This window comes from Orbicella franksi, chromosome 12, assembly GCF_964199315.1.
Source record: "Orbicella franksi chromosome 12, jaOrbFran1.1, whole genome shotgun sequence".
Taxonomy (NCBI): domain Eukaryota; kingdom Metazoa; phylum Cnidaria; class Anthozoa; order Scleractinia; family Merulinidae; genus Orbicella; species Orbicella franksi.
In genome coordinates, this window is record NC_138156.1 from 16,194,822 (window position 1) to 16,218,761 (window position 23,940).

Consider the following 23,940-nt stretch of genomic DNA (forward strand, 5'->3'; position numbering starts at 1 on the left):
TCATGGTTTGAAATCTTTGGGCTCCTAGTAATTTTTTACTTAGACCACAGATGTGATATAGGGTAAAAAATCAGTTCATGTAACATCGCTTTAAATGCAACACTACATAAAAAGTATACCTGGAAATAAGTTAAAAAGATATTAACTTTTTACAATTCTTAACATTACAAGAAAATATTTTCTAGGTAGATAGCACTAAGTGATAAAAAATGAGTAGTTTCACAAGGAAATATTGATGGTCAGATGGAACTGTTTGTTTCCTAAGCATTAATTGAAATAATTTTTAACCAGCTTCTGAAGCAAATGGTGGAGAAAAGAAAACTGTTGGAAATGATCTGTCTGATTTGATGTCTAAAGATGAACTACTCCAGAGCATGGAGAAAGTGGATAGAGAAATCACACAGGTTGAACAACAAATTAACAACCTCAAGAAAAAACAGGTTAGACTCAATAGTGGTTGTTATTAAGCAATAGCACATTCTGCCATGGTTGCCACTGGGTAAATCTACCTTTTACAGGCAATTCATGATTATTGGTCTCCTGCACACAATGCGCTATTAGAGAGGAGCCAATGTAGGTTTGGTGGGATGGGGAATGAGAGTAAAAATCTAGGTGGGATATGGGATGACAGGACTTTTAATGGTGGGATGCAGGATAAAAACATTTAGGCTGGAGCAGGATTTGCTCTTTTTGACAAGTGGCATGAGGGACAGATTTAAAATTGATGGCAGGATGCGTGTAGAAATGGGTACCGGCAAATTTCATGCTAAGGGGTAACCCTGCAATAGACCTAGCATCCCATCCATGGAGGAGTACAAATACTCCTAGTCACTTCATGCTACTGAAACCGGGATAAGTACAGGCCTGATGGGCCACTTGACTGGTCTCACCTCCCACTGCTTTTAATTTTTCAGCAATTGAAGTCATATTTTATGTAATTTTTGTATTAGAAACAACTTGAGGAGGAGGCATCTAAACAGCCCATTGAGCCACCAGAGGAAGAAGCACCTCTCCCTGAACCAAAACCAAAAAGTGTTGTACAGATGATCTACAAGGAGAACAAGGTGTGCTGCTATGCAAAGCAAAATGTATAGCATGATACTTGTATGCATATTTATGCTATCATTTATATTTATTTTAAATTTTATTTTATAAATTTAAAAATGTTAAGCTACTTTGATTCATTACCATAATCCAAAACAAAGAAAAATAAATGTCTGATCTAACTGGTTTTAGAAGCTTAAAAATTAAACTGCAACAAACATTTGCTGCATTGGCAAGCTAACCTTGCTAAAATTTACCATCTTGTGTGTAGAAAAAAGCTGAAACTGCTGCAGCAAGGTTGGCAAAGCTTAGTGTGCCACTTCCTGGAGGAAAGGTGTGTATTCAGACAAATGTAATGTTGTTTTAGAGCTCAAAGTTTCAGATGAATTGACAACAGGTTTACAGTGAAACCTCTTTAACTTTAAGTTCTAATTGAGTATGATAACTTTGGAATGTGTACTGTACTGCTACCAATCGGAAGTGAGATAAAATGGCAATAATCGACTGAGGACTACCAGTGAAATTGATTGCTAATTTTTCAACAAGAGGCAGGAAAAAAATAAGGATGGTACTTTCTCTCAAATAATAATTGAACAGCTTGGTGCAAAACCATGCTAAGTGAGGATTTTATGTGAAAATTTTTTTTCTCAAAAGTGCCTGAATTTTTGCATGTGGTCTTCATTTTGTTAAGACGTTAAAGATTTTTCTTCACATAGTGATCAGAAATCATGTCAATGTGTGACCGCAAAGATGTTGATTTCACTTGAAATACAGTGAAATGCTGATTTCACAAGAATGCCTAAGCTCAGAGATGTTGATTTCACTTCAAAAACACTAACATATTGATTTCATGAGAATGCTTGACCGCAGAGATGTTGATTTTACTTGGTAAACAGCGAAATGTTGATTTCAGGAGAATGCCTGAGCTCAAAGATGTTGATTTCTAGCCATGTTTTTTTTTTGTATGCATTATATCTCGAAAACGTTCAGCAAAAACCAGCGACAAAAATACAGGACCATTTCTGTTACATTAATGACCACATGCAGATATTCAGGCACTTTTGAGCAAAAAACATTTTCACACAAAATCATCACTTAGCATGGCTTTGCACCATGAAGCTCGTCAATAAGTATTTTTTTTTGAAAAAAAAAAAAGTGTACCAGGCTTTACTGCCAACCAACATTTTTATATAAATACATGTACTATTTAATTTCACTCAGCTTGTTCAGCTCCTAAGTTATTCTGGGTGAATTTACCTAATTTTCTGTTTCAATTATCTTTTTTGTAACTAAGAGTTTTTCTGTTTTGGTAAAAAGTGTGTGTTGCTGTTGTTGTCTGTAGTTCATTCAATGACATGTGATTTCCCATTGCTTCACTTTACAGATATTAATTTTTTCCAGTGCTCAGTTCCTCATCCTGCTAACAACTTGCATTTTGATATGCTTCTGCTTCTTTTATTTCTAGCACTACATGTATTTCAATACCTTAGAACTGTATCTAATCAGTGCCTGTTTACATGTACATGTATTTTTTTTGGTATCATAGCCTTTGTACAATCAGCCATCTGATCTTCCTTGTTATCATGAGAACCTTCGAAGGTGAGAAAGTCAAAATTTAAGTGTGGTCTTGAACATTGCAACTATTATGCAGGCTATTGAAGTCAGGCGGATTGCTTTATCTTAAAAAAATCCGTATTGTCATCAGTAGCATGCACTGTACCTGATATATGTCACTCCTCGTGGAAATATTGTTGTTTTGTTGGTTACAGTATTTATTCTTTCAGATGTCCACATACCTTGAAAAGTAATGATAAGGTTTAATAACTTTCTCATTCACCAGTTCGTTGGCAGGGTACACCAAAACATTTGTCTCGTTGTGCAGCCCAACATTATCAGAAATTTGATTTGGACAAGTGAATTTTTGACAAGACTTGTCTGAAGGACAACCATTATTACTGGAATTGTGTCTTGTGGATTCATGTTAACACACAGATTGTAACTTTCCTTGTTTCAGAGGCCCAGTTGTGAAAGCTAAATTGGTGAAGTATTTTCAGTTGAGAAAGCAGGCCAAAGAACTCAAGGTACAGGACTACCTTTCAGATGAAAGTTAATTAAATATTATTATCTCCTTACAGTATTGTCATGTATTGCCAAAGATAATCTAGATCTTTTGTTGTTAGTTCTGAAAATTTGGTCACACAACACACAGTAACCCAGTTTTGATAGACAATGACTAGTTTTATTGCCATTCACACTGTAGTCTCTTAGTCTCTTTTCTATGCCACAGGTTTGCTTGGCATTGCTTAAGTCTTGATGTTGGAAGAACAAAATTTTTAGCTGAATGCCTAGTGATTATTTTAAAATACATATTATTTACATGTAGATCTGAAACCCATTTCCCTTGATTTGTCCTTTTTTCAATCATTTACTCAAAGCGAATTTTGCTACCGTTGGCCTCAAGTTGAAAGACAAACATCAGAGTATTTCAGAATACAGCTGGAACACCACTAACAGTAACATGTGACCTTTTCTTCAATTGTTATCCTAATCTAACTTCATTCTCTGGTGTTCTCTCTTCTGGCACTTGGTCAATAAAAAATTTACATTCCACCATGTTTTATGTAATTGTAATTTTTTTCTTGTTTCTTTTAATTATTTTTGTTTTCATACTCAAGGCTGACTCAATTATTTTCAATCCCTGGTTTTTCTAACCTTTTTTTTACCCTGAGAATTCAAGATAGTTGAGAGCTCATGTTTCATTCTTTCAGAATCGTCAATTGTGTAAAGAGTACAAGACATTGAAGCAAGCCTGGCTCAAGAAAATTGAGAGAAGTGAAAACAATCCAAAACGAAAGTTAGTATGCTGCATTACTTTTTGAAATCCTGGTTTTGTCTGTCAATAATAATATTTCATAAGGTTTTATAACTGCTAAAAATACAGATTGTAAAATAAAAGGTTTTTTTTGTTGTTTGACATAGGCAAAAGGAAGCTAAGCTGCGTGAATTCTATGAAAAAGTTTTCCCTGAGATAAGGAAGCAGCGAGAACAAACAGAAAGATTTACTAGGTGAGGTTAAGTATAGTAGATATCTTGACTCTATTCATGTTTATGGACTGGTAAATATGAAGCTGCTGACAAAGCAGTTATTGTAGTGATGAAGACTGGTTAATGTTGGAACAATGATTTTTGTTGCCTTTGTTAAACGATATTGGACTATTGGACTATTAGAGAATGAGTGAATAGGTCTGTCCATTTCATGAGTTTGAGTTAAGATATCAAGCTCAATTTAAAACATTGAGGTACTATTTTTAACTGCAATAGAACTCTGTTTGACGGTTGTGGTTGTTCAATGGATGAATAACACTGTTCACTGGATAAATCATTATCCAGTAGATAACTGTTAACAGAGCTTGGTACGCCATCCTTCTGGGTAGTCCTGTGGATATTGTTATCCATCCTGTGAAGGACTGGGCCTAACTTGGTTAGCCTGTAGACCTTCAAGGGTCGATTTTGTCCAAAATAATATTTTCATGCTAAATTTAAGACTCCTACTTAATCTAAATTTTCGTAAAAATTATTTTAAAAACTTAAAACTCAGACAAGTTATTCACAAAATCATGATTTTTAAAAGCAAGTAAATGATTTGCAAACTGTGATAAGCCAATCAACTACTGAGTTGAGCAGTAACAATCTCATCACAGGCTCGTATTTCGCTTCTGTTTTTTATCCCTTGCGTCTTGCAATGTCTCACACAGATATCTATGCTTTTGTTGACTGTATTCGTCTCTTAAGTGATGTACTAGGCGACTTTGTATGGTCTTTGCGTTCCCAAATTTGAATGCAAGCACAAATCGCAAGAAAATTTTGTCGCTGCCCTCTTCTGGCACATAAGGGGATTGCCGTGGAATTACCAGCAAATTTAATCACTGTTATCTGACCTGGCAGCTTTTTCAGATGCTCAGGACTTTCCTCTGCTTCGAAGAGTTTTTTTCCCATATTCTAGTAAAACAAACAGGCAGATGAATTATGCATTTAGTTTTAATAATATGTGTGTATATATGTCAAATATCCACAATCGGCTTGGCTTGCCGAGTACGCCTATTCAAAGGCTATTCTTCTTTTCCATTTATATGCTGATTTGGTGGTTTACAAGCTGCTGAATGTTTCATGGCAGACTTCGCCTTTCCCAGTGAAATATTGAAATGTACCAGCATTTTGTATGTAAAATGGTTTATTGCTATTTAACAAGAACCTTGTGCTGTTAAATGTTCTCAGAATGGGATCAAGAAGTAACTGGGGGATTGTGGCTCGAAGCGAAGCTGAATTCAATGAAATTGTTGACAACCTAAATGAACAAGAGGTAAGGACAGTAGTCTAGCACTTGAAAAACATAAATTTGGTTTTAAAAGTAATGTTAAATAAATAATGTTTATTGTCTGAGGTTCACCTACACCTCTCTCTTTGGGTCTGGTGTAACACAAGGCCTCATTTCGGAGATTAAGTCATTTAATATTCTTTAGATTTTAGGAGTATAGACTGAGATAGTTTGGTGCATATGAAAAAGTGAGATCTAAAATGTTAATGAGTATCAGAGGACATATTTGTCCTTGAAAACTGTCAAGTTTTGAAAATCTTGAATGTAACTTACACATACGTATACAGTGAATGTGCATATTATGTAACATGAAGTAAAAGGTCATATTATTTTATTATGGTTTGGGGAAAAATATATAATATTACATGTGATAGAAAAAGTATATATCTAAGCACATTAAAGTTGTGAATTCCAACTCACTGGAGGTTAAACGAGAACAATAATTATTCAAGTTAGCTGCAGAGTGCAAGTACTTGAATGTCGGATGTCTGGATTTTTTATATTGTATTTATTTTATTAGGCCAATGAACGACACATGCGCACTTTAGCTGTTGAGCCTCCGCCTATGCTGGACAAAGAAGAAAGGAGAGTGAAGTTCATCAACAGAAATGGTAAAGTATTAAACTTGACTGCCTGCCTCAAGATTTATCAACTTATAAAAATCACCGGTGGTGAGCTTAGGAAAAAACTAATTGGAGATTTCTCATCATTCACAAACCTTGAATGCTCTGAACGTCAGGTAAGGAATGTAGAAATTAAACAGGCAGGATGGCCGCTGCTTATAACCTCGGATGACAAAAGCAATATATTTTATCAACTCAAAAAAATTCTGTCTCACCGAAGACCATGAAATGGCTATAAACGTTGTATATTCATTATTCATATACCATTGTTCAATAAAGAGAGTTGTAAACAGTCTATATAGTGCAATTACATACTGAAATCATTTGAAGTAGTTGTAGATTCATTTTCTTGACTTTTTTGGAAGTGGTTGCTGAGAGGTTTGGGGGGGGGGGGGGGGTTTAGTCCACGGATGGGCAGATAAAAAAAAAAAAACAACAACAACAAGTGAATGTTAAAAACAACAACATTTTCAGCAACTGTCAAAAGAGATGTGATAAGATGAACGTGTTTATTGTTTTTTGTTAATTAAGGGTTGATACGAGATCCACTGGCAACTCTTAATGAAAGGAAGCACAAAAATATCTGGACAGAGAAAGAGAGGCGCATTTTTAAGGACAAGTAAGATGAATGTGTTCAAACGAAGCATCTGCTAGAGTCATAATGTTTACTGTACAGAAAAAAACCTTTATTTAGCCATTAGCTGTCAAACTGTAACGAGTATGATGTAATGATTATTTATTGATTACTTTTACCACAAGAACAGTTGGTTTCCGCGAAACTCAATTCATGCAACTTACGGTGGCTTACTACAGTTTTGATGGAGTGTAAGAGTGCAACTTCTTTTGAAAAATGTTCCAAATTGTTTTTCCTTTCTTGATTTACTGTTTGCTCAAGTTATTTACCATTATAGGTGAGATTTGAACAATTTAAACCTAAATATATGTTGAAAGTGAATGACCGGGTGCCAAAGGAGAGACTGGGCGCAAGAAGGTTTAATGACGTTTTTCTCAAAATCTACCCGTATGACCCCACCTCAAAATTTCGGGAATTAGAAATTGGCTGTGATTAAACATCATGAAAAGTCGCAAACTAAGAAAATGTGACATTTTGCCCGGAGAAATTTTGCCCATTTTCAAAATGTGAAATTTTGCCCATTTCAAATGTAGCTCAAAATCTGACTTACAGATTTTTTTCAAATTTTGGCTCTGAACACGATTCACCCCTACAAATCAACTGTGGAAATTTCATCATGGGTTGTACAGTAGGTTTTATCAACATTGGATCACAGACTGGCTTTTACAACCTTGCGCGGGAATTGAACTGCGCATGCCTTTTATTTCAGCGCGCGCTCATGCGACGCCGTATGTGACACACGTATTCGTGTGCGAAAAAGCAAGAGTAAATCACAACTCTTTTATTGGTTGTTTATCAACCTTTTCTGTTGTATGTTATTGGTCCAAGGCTTAAACACATGTTAGAAAGCAGTTTGAAACTATCGCTACGTACTCACCAAAGTGGTTTAACACGATTCAAGTGTTTTAAATAAAGATTGATTGATTGATTGATTGTCAAAGTTGTTTTCGTTTCTTCCTAAGGTTACTTGCATTATATTCGCACGTACGAATAAGACTGGTGTCTGGCAGACAATCGTAGCGCGCGCTACTGAGTCTCGGAAAAACTGTAGTAAGCCACCTTAAACGTAATTTCCTGTCATGTGTTTGGTAATGATTTGTAGAACTTCATTCTGTACAATCTTTGCTCCATATCAAATTAATCAAACCTTTATGGTTTTTCCCTCAGCATAGAAACATCCTGTACATTCTTACAAGTCCGTTGTTAAAAGACTTATCTTGGACATTTTTATAGGTTTATTCAAAACCCGAAGGATTTCGACTTGATCGCCTCGTTTTTACCTGGAAAAGTAAGTAAATTGTGAGGAAAGTACAATGTACGTAATTGTGTACAGACCAGTGTTAAACTTTAAAGTTCAAAAATGAGAACAGGTTGGTTATGGAAGTCTCTCTTTTCTTTACATTAAGTTGCTGTGATCAGATCTGCACGTGCGTAATGCAAGCCTGAGTGTGCTTATTTGTATGTAATTTTGAATTAAAGTTTTGTAATTGAAGTAAATTGCAGTATTATTGAAATGAATGTGTAGAAAGAGATAATAAGTGAAGCAGAAACCCGAGAGGGTACCATTTTAAGATGTTATAGGTTTTCCTAGTGATCTTAAAAGCTGTATAAGAAGATTTTTTCACTGTATTTGTTACTGTAATTAGTTTCGCCAGTTACATTTGCATACGTGGCGTTTCATATTTTGGTGAAGATTTTTAAGCTATTGTTTCCATTCTCAGGTATGGTTCTGCAGTTAATTTTTCAACTGTCTTTGTCAGCGTGTTGTAGTCGTCAAAGTCGCCACACAAATCTCGCAAGTTTCGGCATTTTTCGCTTATTTTTGCTGGCTTTATTTACATTTCGTTTTGTTTCCTGATCTGCATGCTTAGTTTGTTTGTGTTTTGTTTCAGTGAACCGCTAGTAGAAGAGTGCATTCACTTAGATATGTAGAATTTGACTCAGCTCAATCACTGCTTTACGATCTACTTAGAGGATTTCTTTGTTACCCAAGGCTAGTTGACTCGTCTTTCTTCTTCAACTGTATGCACGAAATAACCGAGAAATGAAAAACAAAGAAAATTAATACAACTAAGTGAAGACTCCGTGGTTACATTGATTGTTGTGGAGGAGGTTTGACCTACCTCGTGTTGTTTTGCAGAGTGTGTCGGACTGTATCCTGTTTTACTATCAGACAAAAAAGAAGGAACATTACAAACAGCTGTCACGGAGACACAACCTCAAGAAAAGGCGAAGAGATCAAGTACGTGCTTATACTTCATACACCACCTAGATTTATTAAGATATGGCTACAAACCCAGGGGGGGCTTCCATATAAAAAGGACAGGGGTCCGTTGTACCTTTCAGGGGTTGAAAAAACGGTTTTGGTACGTCTTAGGGTGTTCAGCCTTAAAAGTTTCACAGCGGGAGCCTTCGCGGTACCTTCTGGGATATTGAGCAGAAAAGAATGTTACAGGAGATAGTTGACAATCCACTCTACGAATGGAAGGTATTCGAAGCAATCGTCTTTATCGCTATTGGAAACTATGATTATTAGTGCCAGTTAATGTGTTGTTTTAGAATTGGTACCTCTTAGGGGTGTAAAAATTTCAAGCCACGCCCACAAAACAGGACCTTGGTACCTCTTAGGGGTTCTTTTCAAAATTTCCGACGAGCACCCCCGTCCTTTTTATATGGGATTCCCCCGAGCTACAGACAAGTCCCAGAGGTACACGAAAACACTCGTAGGAAAAACCTCTTAACGCTTAAGGTGGTGTGGATAGAATTTGCATCGTCTGCTGCGAGCGGCTTCTGCTGAAAACCCACAAATGCTTTTTTTTTTTCAATTAATTAATCCTCCGTAGTAAAAAAGATGGCGACTGGTACATTTACCCATAGATCTTAGCACACGAAAACCTTAACAACGTCCATAAAAACGCACAGAAACGTTTTACAAGCTTCAAACCTAGGCTACTTAATGTCCTTACTACAGGGACATATATTGTAAAAATTTGGTTTTCTTTGTGCCTTTTAGGCTGTGTTAGGTTCGCAAGGCGTTGTGGTAAAATGTACATCCGCCATCGTTTTTCCTACGGTGGATTGCTACTTACCCTACTTACAATACAATATTAATGTAGTTACTAACACTACTTACAAAAGCTTATTACTTACGCCACTTACGATACTAACACTTACTCTATACAATACGCATACTCACGCTACTAACAATACCAATACTTACACTGCTTACAATACAACATAATTAGATTACTTGCACTACTTACAATTCTAGCACAGCAAGATCATACGAGTTTACTCCTGTCAGTAATTTAAATTCGGAATTGCGAAGTAAAGAAAATATGCATGGTATATATGCGCCTTGTTTCTTTTCCTTTCATTTTTATTTTCGTTTTCCACAAATGCTTCTGGCTATCAGCGTAATATGCTACCAGCTGTGAATCAGTTATTACGGAGGTTACATTTTCATACTCTTGTTTCGTTGTTTCAATTCCCTTCCTTTGTTTTAAGTCGCAGTTTGGATCCAGTCGCGAGTGTGCACCTACAAACAAGGCAAGGGCGAGTGCTTCAGAGAGCAGGTAAATGTCTTTTTGTGTTAGGCCCCATGAACGGTAATGTGAATTGAAACTTTGCGTCCACGTTGCCATTTTCGCAACATTTATCCGAGCTCACTAAAACGCTGGAAAACACTGATACGCTATGAAAAAACACCGCAGCCTTCATTTGCGCCTGTGACGTGAAGTCGGCGTTTTGGAAAACCTACGTTCTGTCAACAGCAATACGATTGAACTCCGTTTTCAGATGTCTTCACCTTGGACAGCGTTGTCAAGTGTATGTGTTTTTGATGAATTTTGTTATCGTTTTAGGTCCCGTCCACATAATTGCGTTCTCGAAACGAAGGGTTTTCGATGACGCGCTTTCGCCGAAACCGCTCCCTGTCCAGACTATAGTTTTCGCAAGAGTTTTTCCTGTCCACACTTGAACGCTTGAAAACATCACAGCTGTCATTTACACATGCGCACATTACGTCAATGACATCACCTTTTTCGAAAGCCTCCGTTTTCGCTGCTCATAATACGATATTACTCCGTTTTCAAATGCCTCTACTCTGGAGAGCGCTTTCAAATGCATGCGTTTACGAAGAAAACGACGAAAGTTTTTGATCGTTTAAGTGGGGACAGTGGGTGAAAACGCATCGGAGAGTATGGGTTTTAAAATTAAAAACGTGTTAGTGTGAACGGGCAGTAGTGTGGACGGCAGGGGAAAACATATCAAACAATATGCGTTTCAAAAGAAAAGTATTTATGTAGACAGGGCCTTATTTTGTGCATCCTGCTGTGAATTTGCCTGCAAGATTTTGGGTGTGAAAGAGGTAACGAACAATGTTTGTCCTTCCGCCAGGTATTTAATTAAAAAAAGAGTATTTCTGGTCGCAAAGCATGAAATGTTACAGCTTCTGACAAACTTAAAGTTTGTCTACAGCGTATTCAACCTTTTATTGATTTGATAAGACAACCGTTGAACCCACTATGCAGTCTCTAGTTGTGAGGCAGACATAACATGTGGCCATGAAACATAAGATACAGAGTGTGTGTTACAACACTAAAACCCCGAGCAACAATTTGCTAAAATGGCTTAGCAAATTTGAAATATCAAGGTCTTCAAGATTTTGATTTATCGTTTCAAAGAAATAATGAACTGAAAGGAAATGTGAGAACAAAAGACCAATTTCGATATATTAAAATTTCGCCTAAAACAATAGACCTCAGCTCGAGGCTTTGGGGAATAACTACAGAGTTTGTGGGGTTTATTCACCAGAGCCTCGTGCTGAGGTCTATTGTGTTAGGCTGAATTTTAATATATCGAAATTGGTCTATTGTCAAAAATCGACGCAAGTTAACACCATCAACAAAGCTGTAATTTTTGGGGTCTTAGCGTCATGAATGTTTTATATCGTGTGTTCAAAACAAAGGTGATTGATCAATGATGTTTGCTGTTTTAGTGCTAAAGGTGAACGTGGTGGATCTGAGGGAGAGGAGGACCTAGAGGAAACGACTGACTCAGCAGAAGAGAGCGACGAAAATGACGAACATGCACCACCTTCAGTAACCACCGCTCAAGTAACCACGCCTACTCCATCGGTCAGGCACACAGGCAGACCAGGTGTGTTAATGAAATATTGCTACCTTGTTTGCTCGAAACTTCATGGAGTATGGATCTTGTCCAGCACTGGCCAAGTTTGAAAACGATTTATAAGAAACAACTTTTTACATTAATTTGACCACCCTTGAATTTTTCTGGTCGGGTTTAGATCACATTGAGACATCCCGTTGGAGTGAGAAAGAGATTGAAATTGCTCTCCAAGGTAAGCTCGTTGTAGGTTTTTACGTCCCTATGGGTGATATTTTCTTTGAAAATAGAATTTGTGCTCTTGAAATTCTTGTTCTTTTGTGATCAAATTAATTACTATATTAAGGCAGTTGTCAAATGTTTTAGCCAACCATTATGTACAAAGTGAAAGATAGTCTGCTTTTAAAACAATGCTTAAGGACTTTTTTGGTGAGAGCTCTTAGTATTTTTCATAATGGTATATAGCTTTTATCTTTCACTACATAATTATTGTATATAGTTTTTATCTTTTACTACATATGTTCTAATCTTTTTAAAATTTTTATTATTTCATTTCTATTTTTAGTTGCTCAGGGCACCCTTTGATAACAGCATTTGCTGGTTAAATATGTTATTATTATTATTATTGTTATTATTATTATTATTATTATTATTACTCTTACTCTTATTACTATAATCGTATCTATAACAAAATTCTCGATCGTGATTGGTTCTCCGTCTATTTGTCTATTTGCGCCTATTTGTCACGTAATCGGTACGCAATCACGTGGGTGTCCAATTACAGGTATCCAATTTTAATTTTTTGTAATTGGATACCCACGTGATTCACACGTGAATTACGCGCGCTTTAATGGCTTCCTTTGCAATGTTTCGCACAGTTTTCAAAACTTATGAAAAGTGCTACAGACGTTTTCGTTTAAAAGAAGTTCTCAAAAGACGTTTTCAATTCCCAAATTTGTTATAGATACGATTAATTAGTAATTGGACCTCGTGTCATACAATTCAGGGAGTAATCGTGCTCGTAATTTCAAATCGGCCTTGCGCTTCGCGCTCGTCCGATTTTGAAATCACTCGCGCAATTGTAGTCCACTCGGTCCAATTAATATTAGTTATTATTATTATTATTATTATTATTATTGCTATTATTATTGTTGTTATTATTGTTATTCTTTTATCCTGGATTTCCGCCGATCTAAGGAACCACGAACAATAATTTTGAAACAAACTTAACATCAAAACAAGATATTCGATGATGTAAATTGTTACTTTTAATTTTAAATTTTTGACGTTCTTTTCAACGAGTTATCTTCTCTATATTATTTTGTATATTAAACGTGTTGGATTATTATTATTATTATTATTATTATTATTATTATTATTATTATTATTATTATTAAAACCTGGAAACGTTAGATCATGTTGCTCAGGAGGAAATGGTAACGGGTGTTAAATGTTTTACTGAAAAATCCACTTTTTTCACAGGGCTGAGAGACTGTGGTCGTGATTGGGAAGCAATTGCTCGAAGGGTCGTGACCAAGACTGGTGCTCAGTGTAAGAACTTCTACTTCAATTACAAGAAAAAACTACACCTGGAGGCACTTGTTGCGGAACATGAGGCCACAAAGGTGAGTGGCTTCCTACTAATTGAACCTAACATTTTAAATACTGATTAGTTTAAATAAAATTTCTCTTCAAAATCTGCAGTACAAAGCGATGCATACAGGTCATGAAAATAATACGCCATTGTCTTGATATCTGTGAGCAAATGTTCTTGACTATAATGCTGAGTGTGTATGGACAGGTGAATAAACACATTTATGCCAATTTATATTGGCGTGCATTTTGTTGCAAAGTAAGGCAGTGTAGTAGTTCTAGAGTGTTGTATGTCGAAGTCATGGGCGATAAATTTAACGTATATTGATGCACTTGACAACCCGTGATGTTTTACTTTGTATATCTGTTGCTTGTTGTAGATGCAACGAGCACAGCAGCAACAGCAACAAAGACAACCACAGCAGCAGCAGCAGCAGCAGCAGCAGCAGCAGCAACAACACCAACAACACCGCCATCAACAACAACAACAACAGCAGCAGCAATTACAACCGCAACCACAGCGGCAACCACAGGAACTTCAAAGAGACAATCCCAATGTAACACAGAAGCGTGAACCTGCTCCAAAGAAAAGCGTACGACCCCAAACATCAGACAGTTACAGTTCCCATTCATCAAATCCACACAACAAACCAATCAGTGCGTCCACTGACAGTGGAGATACTACCAGCGGGAGAGAGTCCACGTCTGTAATTGTAGGTACCATAAGTACCTCACTAGGACCCCCAGGAGATGCTGCACCAACTGCTACTTCTCCATCTTCTATTCCCAGCCTTCAATTGGTTGCTCCCAGAATAGTTTCATCTCATTCTCCTCATCTTCCCTTGACTAGCTCAAGCTCAACTCTGTTCATGCCCACTCCTGGAGTTATCGCCTCGATCGGTAGAGCCTCGCCAAATGTGGGAACTGGACAGCCAGCCCAAGTTTATTTCCGACCTTCGCTTTCCGAATCAACAAAGCCTGACACACCACATTCAAGATCACCCCATCCAGAAACCATATTTCCTGGGTTGGTTTATCCAAGAGCTGTGGATCCAAGAGTTTTACAGTCTGATCCATCCCATCTGAGACCTTCATTTTTGGTTTCCTCCCGTCCAGGGCACCCGCATTCAGAGGTGCATCCGCTTTACCAGGGACCTGCCTTACCTAAGCCTCTGGAATATAGTGCGGATCCCCCACACTCTTCTGCTTTGCATCCGTCATCTTCCAGCAGTAGTCTTTCAAATAAAGGGGTTCTACAGGCAGGTTCATCTCACCCTATATCTTCACATCCAGGCATTTCTCACACTGGCAAGTCACATGTAGGAGATTCCTATGGACACTCATCGCACTCATCAGAATCAAGCCACACACCAACGAGCTCTATATTCTTTGCTTCCTCTGGTCCACCTGTCAGTGTAATTAGTAATCGTGTGCCTGCTCGTCCAACCAGTAATTCGCCAGTTCCTGTGGTACCACAAACTTCAACAGACCAGAGAGACCAACCTCACAGTCAAGTACCAATAATCAGTGAACGATCCAAAGGGCACCCTATCAAGTCGCCGTATCCAAATACCTATCCAAAGTATATACGTGGTGAGCCAGCCAGCAGGAACATTTTATCAGATGATGGTAGAAAAGGTATAACATGACAGACGTTCTTGTATTTCTGTGATACACCAAATGATTTTCATCAAGATTAATCGCTGGTGTTCATACTGCGAAATGCCAAAAAGCAGTAATAATACTATTTTGACGAACCCTTAATAGTAACAATAACACTGCAGAAAAAGCAAGGATACAAGGAGACTGTTTTCTGGTTGTTTGACTTTCCCTTTTGAAATAATATTTTAACTTCCCTTTTTCATCTCAGTTGTAGACTTCCGTTGACAACAACATTCTGCTGTGATGCACAAAACCCTCCTAACATTGGTTCATTCTTTCATTTCACAGATATTAGTCCTGAAGTGTGTGGGGTTTCTGAAAGGTCTTTGTATGCAAGTGATACACACAAGCCAGATGTAATTGTCATAGATGCAGATGACCAGAAAAAGAGGATGGAAGGCCTTCATCGGGTGGAGACTTCAGAAGGAAAACAAGCGTCGAGCATGTTAAGAATGCTGGCATCAGGAGGGAGTGGTAAGCTTCAAAAATCAATCAATTTATATGTAGGTTTACTTTTACTTTTGTTTCGTGTTATTCTCACTCTTGTGTGCAACGTGCCCTAACCTGTCAGGACGAAAATGTTACTTCCTTGTCCAGTCCAATGGAAATCCACAACCAATCATGGGTTAGTTTGCAAACGTTTTCCGCACATTCAACAATACCCCGTTTTTACGTTGGCTGCTGCTTGGTTCAGTACATTATCATATGACCTGTATGGCCCAGCGCGCTATTTCCTTGGAAAACCTTAAGAAACATGGACTCGTATAAGGGCCGTACACGTCGAAGTGATAGGGCCTGAAAAACGAAAACTCTATGCGAGTGAAGGACACTATTTTGCTGCAAAATTTTGTTTTCTTTGAAATCAGTTTTGCAGGTGAACATTCTGATAGCGAATTTAACTATCCTGGCGAACTGTCCGATGCAGAACTTCTTCAGTTGTCAACTTACTTTGAAAGTACGGAAAGAAAGTCAACACTCCTTACAAACGAAGAAGTACAAATTAAAAAAAACAAATTGATCATATGATAAAATCCCTGTTGACTGAGTGAGAACGGACCGGACGGGAAAATATTTGGCTCTGTCAGATCGCACAGACCACGCTGCGCTCGGTCCGTAACTCCCGACCTTGAGCCAAGTACTTTCCCATTTGGCCCTCAAAAGGGCCAAATGGGAAATTAGTTTGCACTTAATTATACTGCAATAGTTGTGTTACAAACAGCTTTGCCCCCAAAAAACCGTCAATAATTTTTCTGTGTTGCTTCTACAGTTCCTACATCTTCAGCAGAGCACATGCCACAAGTGACTGAACCAGTGAGACCACAAAGTCTTCCACTTTCGTCCGGTAACCGTGTTATCAGCCATACTGAATTACGGTCACAACAAAGTGCTACTCCACCAGGCAGTTTGGCTAGTCGTCAGCAAACACTGAACCCTCCGCCACCACTCATACAAATGTCATCTTCACGGGACAAGAAGCATGTTATGGCACATGATTTGGCACTAGTACCTTCTCGTTCGAGGGAGGGCTTGTCGCACACTGAAGCCCACCATGATCGCCATGTGCATGTGAGCCAGGAAACCACTGTTGGTAGAGATAAGTCAAGACACACACATACGCCAGTAGACAATAGAGGTGGTGAAAGGGAAAAGCGAGTACCAGTGGTAGAGACTGTTGATTTGACAAGGGATAGAGAGGTAAGCACCTCATCCCTTGCTAGGCCAACAGCGAGATCACCCAGCATACCATCATCTGCTCGTGCCACCCTTCAAGCTATGGCAAGGTATGCTCTAGCAGAGACAAGTAATGTGGATGTGACCGAGAAAATCGAACAAAAGAAAAAGGAAGATACGTACCTACCTCCAAGGCAGCCTGATCCTAAACTGAGCGCTTATGAGCAAAATGAGGCAATTCGGAAGTTCACGGCTCTTGGCAATGTCTGTGTTTCAGCGCCTCGGGAGTTTCCCGGTGGTGGAGAATATCCCAGTCAGCCTTATGCATTGATGGCAATGCAAGCTCACCATCAACCTCATGTTCACCCGCATGCAGCTAGCAGTTCGACCCCTCCACCTTATGGTTATCCGTTTCATGCTGGTCATCCAATGGCAAGTTTTCACCACCACCCTGAACATCGTTTTTTGGTTCCCGTTGGGGTACATCAATTACCTGTTCGTGAAATGCTCCCACAGAGTGTGAATGGTGAAGACCTGCCAAGTCATTTGAAACTCAGTGGTGCTTATCCTCACCAGTATCCACAAGGAGCTGCATACTACCCTACGCCAAGTGTGAGGTCCATTGTGCCACCATATCAACAAATAACTGTTTGTGGTCATCGCTATCCTGTATCGTTGAGTGAGGAGAGACGCGCTCTACATCATCCACACGATGTGCCAGTTAGGCGTCAAAATGAAATCTCAGAGCAAGAGCTAGCAAACCCTTTTGTTGTTAAACAGCCGAGGCATATGCACGCGCCAGGAATGCCTGAACGGGTGGTATCCCCTGATGAGCTACCAAAGTTTCCTCTTCCAAGTCACTCACCAAAAGAACCAGCCAAACGTCCACATACTATTTCCCCTGAGATGAAACCGCAGATTGCTGCACAGACCGAAGTAGCGAAAACTGTTTCTCCTCCGGTAGGAAACTATCTTTCACGAAAACCTTCAAGGCCGACTTCTGTGTCCGAGATGCGTAACCGAGCCGCTGTTATTCCAGACTTAAAAGAAGCCAGAGGAGTTGGTCAAAAGTTCCCTGATCCACAGCCTGTTGTTTTGGTGCCTAGTAGCAACTTTTCTGGCAGGGAGAAACCTTTTAGGAGTGTAGAGGATGAATTCATAAGAGGAGATGGAACGGGCCAAGGAACCAAGGAACAGGCTAGAGAAGAGAAGGGAGGCCCTTTAGCAGAGGCACTACCGATGTCTGCTTTTGACACTTTAGTTGATGTTGCTGCAGCAGCCAGGAAAGTTGATGTCCCAATTGAAGAGCATACGCCACATAAAGGAACCACTGAATTGGAAGAGACGCATTATTCTTCCGGTGCAAGATTTGGTGGGCATACTGTGGTATCACCTCCAACAGTTGCATCTCCTCCTCCTAGTTCCTCCAGACCATCACCAGGAGATTCTAGCACACCCCGATATGGAATTACCACTGGACTTGTTCCCAAACCTCCACCTCTCATGCCCATTACTGGCAAGAGGCCCTTACAAGAAGGCAGTAGTTCCAGCTCTACTCCAATCAGCATCTCTATTTCAGGCCATGGAAATGTGTCAGTGTCTCGGAGTCCAAGTAAACTTACATCGCCACCTGGAACGCGATCGACAAGAGCATCTGTGAGCCCCGATGGTCCTCCTCCACTGATATCTCGCCCAGCTATAAGTCCCACCTCAACTGTCTCGCCACAGGGAACCAGCCCTAAAGGTCCACCTCCCTTGATTAAAGGCATTGTGCCTACGGTGCTGCCAGCTTTGAGGAATCCAGAATGTGAGGCTGACAGTACGAGAAAAACAAGATCCAGCCTAGAAGACATTACTCTTTTAAGAAGGCCCGATCAAGAGGACAGTGTATCTAGAGGACCGTTCCAAACGGGTATGCAAAGTGTTGACGTGGACCTTCAGCGGAAATTTGGTATGCATTTCCCTGAACTAGGACCAGCTTCCTCACAACGGGTTGATGATGACATTACAAAGAATCGTTCCTTGTCACCACGTGCAGTTGGGCAAGCCCAAGTAAGAACTATTTTTGAAACAATAACATATGTCGACTCCCGTCATGCCGGGGGGCGCCATCCATCGAGACATCAACTTAATCCTTACCAGGCACTCTCTACTGGGGTACACCAATCTGAGGAATCCCCAACTTTAGCGACATCATCGAACACTATGAGTACGGAAGAAGAAGACAAAAGAGAGAGTGAAATGTCAAGATCGCGGACCCCGGAGACAGAGCAATATAAAAATGTGCCTCCGCATCTTCAACCTGAACGTTCATCAAAAGACCAAAAAGCGAACGCTGACCAAAAGGAGAAACAAATCTGGCAAGAGAACCGAACGATATATTCCTTCCAGCAGGAATCACAAGGTGGTTACCACAATGATAATTTTTCTTTGCCACAGAATGAGCCGTCGGCAAGAGTGGAGATCTCACAACATGCGTCTGGCAGCGAGACAGAAGAAGGTGATGAAGGGGATGAGGAGACTGAAGATGAGGTACCTCCGGTACACTCGTCTTCTGCCACTTTACACCCTCGGATACGAGCTCTGACTAGAAGCTCTCAGAGTAATGTTCAATCGCCGTATTACGATGCTAGCGATAGTGAAACGTTATCTGCCGAGGAGTCAGAAGTTCTTCCTGAAAGCAGTGATGAGTTGTTTCCAAGTACAACAGTGAAAGCAGGTACTCAATCCGACAGTAGCTCTGACGATGGAAAAGACGACGAACATGAACGCATCGCAAGTGACAGTAACGATACTGCTGATACTGGCCACGCTTCTGTTGATGATACGAATGTTCCAGGTTCTTCAAGAGATTACTCTGACGACGAAGATAAATGCGTACGCGAGAAGGTAACAAGCACTGGACCTCTCAGTTTGCAGGTATTTGATGTAAGCACAGAGGAACCGACAGTGGATTCTCCAACTACGTCTACGTTTGTTAAAGAGACTGAAGAAATTCTCGAAAGCCCAGATGAAGATGCAGATGCAGATGCAAAGGGAGAACGAGAAATGGAAATCTCTGATGGTCAGGAAATTACAGAAGAAATGGGTGCAGTTATAGATCAAGAATGGAACTCTTCAAAGAGCTCTCCCAGTAAACTTGCCATGGAGGACTCAGAAGCATTACCTGCTCAGGAGTTTCTTAGTATGCAGGTAGAGGACGCTGTGAGGGTAGATTCAAGTGAGGACGGTCTGGTTGGAAGCAGTGAAACAGATAAGGCAGCAATTGTATTGGGGGCGGACTCATCAGATCAACAAAGTCAACAAATCACTCCAGACAGTTCCGCTAACCTTGAGAATAGACCTGATGGAAGCGTGACGTCTCCTCCGTTAGAGGGCATTGATAATTGTGGCCAGAATGTTCAGGACGATGTTACTTCGATGGTTGAAGGGGACAGCACAACAACTGCTCAGTCAGCGATAGAAGTACAGGGTGAAGTTTTACCTGATATAACCGATGAACAATCAGCATGGACATTGCGAAAAGAGGAAAATGTTTACGAGTGCCCAAGTACTTCTGAGATAGAAAGGGAAGGTGAGGTATCCTCTGTGCTGGATCAAGCAGACGAGGACGACGAAGACATCAATGAAGCTGATGCATTAGAGAAAACATCCGCGGAACATGAATTTCTCATTGAGCCAGACACCTACAGCTCCTCATCAGAAAATCATCACCCCGAAATTAGTTCAGCAGTGGATTGTGTTTCTGATGATGGCGAGCAAGTACCATACGCTACATTCGTTGGTGAGTACGTTCCACTGCCTGGCGGGGTGGATTCACCTGACATCAAAACTGGGTGCTCCACGCATATTCCCTCTGAAGAGGGCTCAGTCTGTGGCGATATGCCGCCCGAGAGGGAAATGAAAGACGTAGGTCATCTTGCATCACCACAACAAGGAGAGCCGACTGATGTTTTAAGTCCAGATGAAGAAGCTCATCACCCGGACGATACACTTTCAGCAGGAGAGATTCCGTCCTCACAGGATAGTAGCCAATCAGAAGACGAGCAATTGTCGTTGGGAAAAAAGGTTACTTCAGGTTTAGCCAATGAGCCTATTAATATACTACAATCCACCTGGCTTTCGGAGGAATCACATTCAATAACTGATCACGAGCAGCGCACGTCACAAAGTAAGGAAATAGAGGAGGGAGAGATTCCAGAATCCGAGGACGAACCGACCGTGGAACCTTCTCAGGGGTCACCGTCAGTCACAGTACGCGTCTCTAGCACACTAACACGCGGAGATGTGGGCACTTCTGCCGAAGATAAAGTTTCTTCAAGCCAAGAAGTCACATTGCATACGGACTGTTACATAAATATGATCCCCATTTCTCCCGCTCCGCCCGAATCACCCAACCACGAGTCACAGGGTGACCGCACTTCTCCTCTTCCACCGTGGCTTCCAATCGAAAGTCAGTACTCGCCAGTTGTTTCCTTGTCTTTGGCAGCACGAATGACTTCCAAGGGAACCCCTTTCCCTTATTCTACTTTGTCAATCAACGTTGGCTCTGCATCCAGCAGTGCTCGTTCTTCGCCTGTTCCTCAGTCTCTGGCGGTCAATATGGCCCAAGGCTCTAGCCCAAGCAGCGCGTCATTGTTACCCAGGCCACAGGAACCAACCCCACTTCTTTCAGATAGTTACGAACCTTTAAGTGATGATGGAGATGACGAGGAGCTGGCTGACTCTTCGAATATGAGCGATGAACACAATATTTAACACTGTGCGTTTGAAACTTCACCTCGTATCAAAACAAAGCTGGTACAAAGCATTCGTCTTGTTAATATGTATGTTTATATTTTATCGACTAGATATCTGAATGATGAAGAATGATTGACGTTGTATTGTGAATTGTAATTAAATTAGATGTGTCACTTTTTGAAATAAATACAAACTAAGGCTATAACGACATTCTACATTAGTGTCCGATCTCTGACTTACTGTTTCATGAAAACTTTGTTTATACCGATTTGTAATAATATACCATGTTCCTGAAGTCACGACCCTCGTTTAGCAGCGTTTTCCTGTTGCCGAGACGCTCTGCCGACCATGATGGAGCTCTTGACTTCTAAAGGAATTTTATACAGCGGGCAAGATGGCGCTATGCTGTCCCTTCGGGATTACGCACTGTGTCCCGCAAGAAACATTTGTACGTGATCCCAGATAATAAATCCTTCATCGATCAAGCTTAACCACTTATTAACCAAGAGTGAGGTCTTTACGAAAAATCTCAGACCGAGCGTTTGAGGTTAATAAAGTGTTTATTGTATGGATTTTTGCTCTGTCTTTGCAGGCCCGTAATCGGCCCGCGGAAAATACCTACAGTTAGCCAATCAGAGTTGGCGTTAGATCGGATACAAACACAAACCTTATTATAAGGCGTAATAATGGCCTCGTTCTAAGATGGCTGGATATTGGCCTCGTTCTTTATTTTTTTTGTTTTACGTGATGGACGGAGTCGAAGTCCATAAACACGCAAAAAAAAACAAAAAAAAAACACTTGGCCCATATCCAGCCATCCTGACCGCATGAGCTTGGTCAATAACGTAGAATACAACTCAACCCCAAGGTCCTGTCGACGTTTTTCAAATTGTGATATTTTTGGGAAACTCTCACGGCACTCCGCACGGGAGTATAAATGGGTACCAGCGACTTCTTAGGGCAGTTTGGAAGAATAAAATTGGCTTGTAGCCTGGTGTTGGGTTGGCATCTCACCACGGTGAGGTGGTCAGATGCCTTGTTTCTTCATGCTTCGGAAAATGGGATAAACTCTGGCCCCTACCCGAGTTCAAAACTGAGGCCCAGGCCCTGAAAACGAATAAGGAATCGGTAAGAGCTCTGGAGATTAAATTGTTAAATGCTTTGGTTTAGTTTAATTTCTTGATTTCAAATAATCTCTTTTGACAAGCGTACGGTTGAGGATATTTCCTTTAGCTGACGTTTTTATGACAATGACAAGTCAAAAATTGCTGGTTTGTTTTCATGCCGAGCAAACATTTCTTTCTTCCTAATGCTTGTCAGTTGTGTTACAGGAGAGAAGACGACCGGATGATAGAGAGTTAATCCGGGTTAGAGCGGGTTAATCCCGAATCGAGAGATAAGTTCTTAAATAAACGGTTTATAGCTTGTACAAGTTCAAGAATCTCCTGATAATAAAATAAAGAGTAAAGCATCTCCTTGAGTGTCTCTCACGTGATGTTGTCGGAGCTATCTTTTCTTTGTTTCTTTGGAAGCCACGACATAGCGCTGTGGCACATTGAGAGGTGGAGCGAAACCATCAGCGTAAGAAGTGTCCTCAAACGACACCGAGTAATCATCTTGAGGCTGTCATGATAATAAAAAGGCGCGTTACGAGAAGCTGCATCTTGGTAGACAACCTCGTTCCCAGGCTCTCTCTCCTCTGCCTCCCTTGGTCGTTGGACCAAGGGAGGCAACGAAGAGAGAGCCTGGGAACGGGGTTGCTAGGTAGATTCCTCAGTCAGTAACACGTACAGCCCGTATAGATAGACTTAGGGCCTCTTCATATGAGCCCGGTAACTTGGTTACCGGGAAGAATTTTGTTGACTGTTCATATGGGACATTTCAACCCGGTCGACCGGAATGAAATACAAGAAACAAAACCAAAATGGTGTAACTTGTATCGTTCGCGACTATCTTAGCTTTGTGGACTCTTGTAACTTTACTTATAAAGCTAACTCGCATACTTCTGAAGTGGAAACACATACAAGGCAAAATTTACGCCATTTTGGCCGCTATGATGCGAAAGCTATTTTGTCAAAAAAGTTTCGTCCCGGTCACCCGGGCGGGGGTGTTCATATGGGAAAATGTTTCTCCCGCTTACCGAGATCTCCGTCGTGAAAACGGAGACCTCGGTAACCGGGCCAACCCGGCTTCTCATATGAACACATGGAAATGTTTGCGAAGAAAAGAGTGGCGAGGCGAGGTCTCAGAAACAGAGCCAGCCCGGTTAACCGAGATCATGTGAAGGGGCCTTAAGTTGGTCCAAGTTGGCTGGCAAATATCAGTCCTCGAGAAATTTGAATACTTCCTGTCCATAGATCATTTTTCCTTCTTTTCATAATCTCTCTCTTTTTTTCCTTGGGCTAGACCAAAATCCCGTATCCCTGACATGTGGTTACCTACTTACCCTTGAAGGAGGTTCATGAATAACC

The 23,940-nt window shown here is 40.3% G+C and overlaps 2 protein-coding genes across 5 annotated transcripts in view; one reads left to right on the top strand and one right to left on the bottom strand.

Annotated features, from left to right (window-relative positions):
* LOC145462358 (uncharacterized) overlaps positions 1 to 21,684 on the top strand; it is a 29,644-nt gene extending 7,960 nt beyond the window's left edge. For both annotated transcript variants that reach the window (XM_081445853.1, XM_081445854.1), the window contains 19 exons: positions 292 to 440; positions 951 to 1,064; positions 1,316 to 1,378; positions 2,591 to 2,643; positions 3,059 to 3,125; positions 3,813 to 3,898; positions 4,024 to 4,110; positions 5,320 to 5,404; positions 5,940 to 6,030; positions 6,574 to 6,661; positions 7,910 to 7,964; positions 8,817 to 8,918; positions 10,184 to 10,251; positions 11,676 to 11,836; positions 11,985 to 12,038; positions 13,286 to 13,428; positions 13,777 to 15,034; positions 15,347 to 15,532; positions 16,326 to 21,684. In XM_081445853.1, coding sequence (XP_081301979.1) covers positions 292 to 440; positions 951 to 1,064; positions 1,316 to 1,378; positions 2,591 to 2,643; positions 3,059 to 3,125; positions 3,813 to 3,898; positions 4,024 to 4,110; positions 5,320 to 5,404; positions 5,940 to 6,030; positions 6,574 to 6,661; positions 7,910 to 7,964; positions 8,817 to 8,918; positions 10,184 to 10,251; positions 11,676 to 11,836; positions 11,985 to 12,038; positions 13,286 to 13,428; positions 13,777 to 15,034; positions 15,347 to 15,532; positions 16,326 to 21,487 — 8,072 coding nt within the window. In that variant the 3' untranslated portion in view covers positions 21,488 to 21,684. The remainder of the gene's footprint in view (positions 1 to 291; positions 441 to 950; positions 1,065 to 1,315; positions 1,379 to 2,590; positions 2,644 to 3,058; positions 3,126 to 3,812; positions 3,899 to 4,023; positions 4,111 to 5,319; positions 5,405 to 5,939; positions 6,031 to 6,573; positions 6,662 to 7,909; positions 7,965 to 8,816; positions 8,919 to 10,183; positions 10,252 to 11,675; positions 11,837 to 11,984; positions 12,039 to 13,285; positions 13,429 to 13,776; positions 15,035 to 15,346; positions 15,533 to 16,325) is intronic.
* Positions 21,685 to 21,823: 139 nt separating this feature from the next.
* Positions 21,824 to 23,940, bottom strand: part of LOC145462450 (SAGA-associated factor 29-like) — a 22,757-nt gene continuing 20,640 nt past the window's right edge. For all 3 annotated transcript variants that reach the window (XM_081445986.1, XM_081445984.1, XM_081445985.1), the window contains 2 exons: positions 23,916 to 23,940; positions 21,824 to 23,092 (listed from right to left, as the gene is read on the bottom strand). The exon at positions 23,916 to 23,940 is cut by the window's right edge and continues 44 nt beyond it. In XM_081445986.1, the coding sequence (XP_081302112.1) occupies positions 22,976 to 23,092; positions 23,916 to 23,940 (142 nt within the window). In that variant the 3' untranslated portion in view covers positions 21,824 to 22,975. The remainder of the gene's footprint in view (positions 23,093 to 23,915) is intronic.